The sequence below is a fragment of the Zeus faber genome, assembly GCF_960531495.2.
Source record: "Zeus faber genome assembly, chromosome: 20".
In the NCBI taxonomy this organism is placed as follows: domain Eukaryota; kingdom Metazoa; phylum Chordata; class Actinopteri; order Zeiformes; family Zeidae; genus Zeus; species Zeus faber.
In genome coordinates this window covers 16,167,997-16,171,619 of record NC_137207.1, presented here as the reverse complement: position 1 = coordinate 16,171,619, position 3,623 = coordinate 16,167,997, and the positions used below count along the sequence as shown (strand labels likewise).

Below are 3,623 nucleotides of genomic sequence, written 5' to 3'. Positions count from 1 at the left end.
TCCAGTTGTGTTGCATGAAAAATAAACACCAGCGAGAGCAGCTGCCTGGGAGTGCTGCAGAAATAGAGCAGGTTGATTCTTTTGCTTGATTAGTTCAGCTCACAGAGAGTGATGGCTTGCCATTTGGGCATTTATTATTTTAACCTGATTGGGAATGACTTCTTAATGACTGAATTACGGTTAACATATTATCTCTCTTTCTTTTTGCCTTTGATTGATCCTACTATATGGAGACAGCATAATAACATTTCATTTGAGTTTTCTGAGTGCAACTCGACTTAATAGAACATAGGATGAATCCCAAGCCTTTAGATTCCTCATAGAGAAATCAATTGGTTTTATTTTTCTTCCAAACCACGTGTCCAGTGGTGTAAGACCACCATTACTCCATCCTCTTACACACAGACATGCTGCTTGCGGCTCGATTAAGGTCAGTTCAGCCATGCCCGTTGAGAAAGGTCAGAAGTTGATTGGTAACGGTCCATGGACACAGTTGAAATTCTGCGTGTGGCTTCAGAATAATAAGTGCCTAGGGACCGTGGTCATTACATTCTGGGGCTGGTCCTGCGTGGGGGCAGCGGCGTGCAATCGTGCTGGTAGCGCTTGTTGTTCCCACTGTACAGAGAAGATATGGACGCGTTGGTCGGGGCCTGCTGCCGGCGCAGGGTGCGCTGGGGGTGCAGCGCCCCGCCTCGGAGCAGTAGCACATCCCTCACGGCCATGCGGAAAGGCTTGCTGACGAAGCAGTAGAGAAAGAAGTTGACGGCCGTGTTGAGCATGGCCAGCATGTTGGACAGGTCGTAGGCCAGGTGGACACGCCAGTTGCGGTGGACGGAGGACACGTACAGGTGGTATATGACCACCACGGTCCTGGGCGCCCACAGCACAGAGAACACAGAGGTGATGGCCAGCAGCATGGCCGTGGTCTTCCCCAGGCGCCGCAGGGGGACGGGCTGAGGCTCGCACTCCTCCTGGCTGCACTGCTGGAGCCGCCTCACCCTGAGCCTGTGGATGATGAGGGAGTTGAGCACCAGGAAGATACTGCAGGGGAGGAAGTAGATGATGGTGACGTGCATCCATATGAGGGCGGTGTCCAGCGCCGTGGGCGGGTGGCTGTTCCGCCACATGTCCGACCACCAGAAGAACGGCACCCCCGACGCTAGGGACAGTGCCAGCACCGCGGCGATGATCTTCCTGGCCCGCGCCGGGTAGCTGATCTGCCGGTGGAGCAGGGGGTGGCACAGAGCCACGTAGCGGTCCACGGTCAGCGGCACTGTGGACCAAATGGAGGCGTGGTTGGCGGCAAACTCCGCAGCACTGACCGAGTGCAGCAGGAGAGGCGGGACCTCCCGGTGGAACACGGCGGTCTCCAGCAGGAAGCCCACGAAGATGATGAAAAGCTGGCTGAGAATGTCCGAGCCCGTCACCGCCAGCAGATAGTAGTATAGGGCCTTCTTGGTACGAGACGCCAGTCTGGATAACGCCACCGCTGTCAGAATGTTAACTGGCACGGCACAAGGGATGGGCACAAAGTGGACATGTTAGTTCCAAATAATAGCAGAGGTTGAATGTTTTTATTCATTGAGAATGGTTGAGTTGCATTTCTGTGGAAAAGTTGTTTGCTGGGCAGAGGTAGATGCACTGCACACATCCACAATGGTATGAAATGACAAAATATTGATTTCAACTGCCTGCAAAAGGGCTCATCTATCCATCTGTCCCTAACTATTTATATGCACCGCTTCCTTTTCCCCCCAAACATCTCGTCAACAACAGGATGTTTCCACTGCAGCAATTTTGGGATCCCAGATGATCACTGACATCAGTCTTTACGATTACAGTTGTTGGTTTTGGACCTTAAGACCATTTTATGTCCCTGTGGGGACTGTTACTCTGCTGTTGCCCTAATGAATTCCACAAGTCATTTTGGAGCACCTCCTCTCAGTGTCCAATACTTTTCTTTGGAGTCCTTTACAACCCTGCAACCCCTTTCAGGCTTTATCAGTATCAAATCAGTGGCAATAGCTTACTCTCTGTCATTCGGGCCAGACACTTCAACTTCATCTTTGTCATTTCTTCAATATAGTCTTACACTGTCCATTAAAATAGACATCTTTGATTCATTTCTTTTTCTTTTTTTGCAGGGAAATATTACTTTTGTAGACTTGGTTCTGTATGAAGTGAGGGAGACAAAAGGCGTGGCAGCGTAAAGAACTAATCGACAAACAGATGGATATAATATATCCACCTGTTTCTCGATAAGTTCTGGAATCTATTAGTCCCCATAGACATTATGGATATGGGGATTGATAGATTTCCATAGGAAGCCACAAGGGAGGGATTGTGTTGATATAGGCAGTGACCTGTGAAACACTGTACCTGGTAAGCATTTTTCCCTGCGTATGGCAGCGTCTCTCTGGACTATTAATGATCCAGTAGTGTAGCTCACTTTTATTGTTTTGATCTGCTCCACCTCTTGTACACGTGTTCATTAAAAATATAAATCAATGGAGACATCCTTACGCAGCTCACTGTATTTACTGATAGTAGGGCCACTCAAGCACGACTAATTGAACATGACTGTACTGTACTGTAAATATGCAAAGGTCTGACCCCAAATCTCTCAGTTGCCGAGCGGTTTACCTGGTACACCCACACAGAGTAGAGCGCTGTAGTAGATCACAGGGACGAAGCCCAAGACACATTTGGACTTCTGCAGCTCCTCCGGCTCCAGGCCCTGCGCCTGGTGGCCGGCCACCGTCACGTTGAGCCAGTCGGTCGTGACCTCGCCTCTCATCCTTGGGAATAAAAAAGGGGGGAAATAAAAGGGAGAAGGAAGGGTAAAACATTATCCGAACAAACAAATTTATAAAATATAATTTGAAAGAAACGCAGAGAAAAGCGAAACAGAATGACAGAAAAGGACCCTCGTTTCAGTGTTTCTTCACGCAGAGTTCCGATTTTTTGAGGGCTCTCATTTCGCCTGTGCCACCTACGATACCAAATCGGACAACTATGGGATTCAATGCACCATTATTCACAGGTGGTGGGCAGCTACTCGTATCTGGTGCCTGGCTAAGGCTGATGTCAGGTAAATGGTGCATGGGCAGAAGTGACACTGTGCTTACCGTAGTGAGTTAACTCGGTGGAGTTTCCCACTCGATTAAGCTGAAGGTCCACAACAACAGATGGACAGTTGTTTCCTTCTGCTCGATCATTATCCTTCTCCCTCTGTCTCCACCCCCCCAGAGTCATCCATCTTCTTTTGCCCCCCCTTGTCTATGACCCTTGTCATCCTCATCCTTACATTTATATGGCTCATTCATTCATACAATGCACGTGTCTGAGTTACCCCCCAGGCATCTTCATGGACCCCCCAGTCTCCAAATCTGCTGATCCAGCCACAGTTGGCCACGATAAGACCTAATCGAGTTAATGTTATAATGTGTTAATTTGATTCATTACGAAATGTTTCAGGCAATTTATTCTCCACCCCAGACATGAGCGTAATGTGTGGGACACAGCTCAACAGCCTGTGTTGTCGAATTCGGCCATAAAATAGACGAAGTACAGAAGCCGTTTAAAGGTTACATGCACAAATTTGACCCTAGAGTATAAGTTCA

The 3,623-nt window shown here is 48.7% G+C and overlaps 1 protein-coding gene across 1 annotated transcript; it reads right to left on the bottom strand.

Moving 5' to 3' along the window:
• Positions 1-381: 381 nt before the first annotated feature.
• On the bottom strand, positions 382-2,797 carry gpr142 (G protein-coupled receptor 142; the record flags this gene model as incomplete). The annotated part of the gene is made up of 2 exons (XM_080021229.1): positions 382-1,504; positions 2,644-2,797. The coding sequence occupies 2 exons, from the start codon at positions 2,795-2,797 to the stop codon at positions 546-548; spliced, it is 1,113 nt and encodes a 370-aa protein (XP_079877355.1). The 3' UTR covers positions 382-545.
• Between the last annotated feature and the right edge of the window lie 826 nt (positions 2,798-3,623).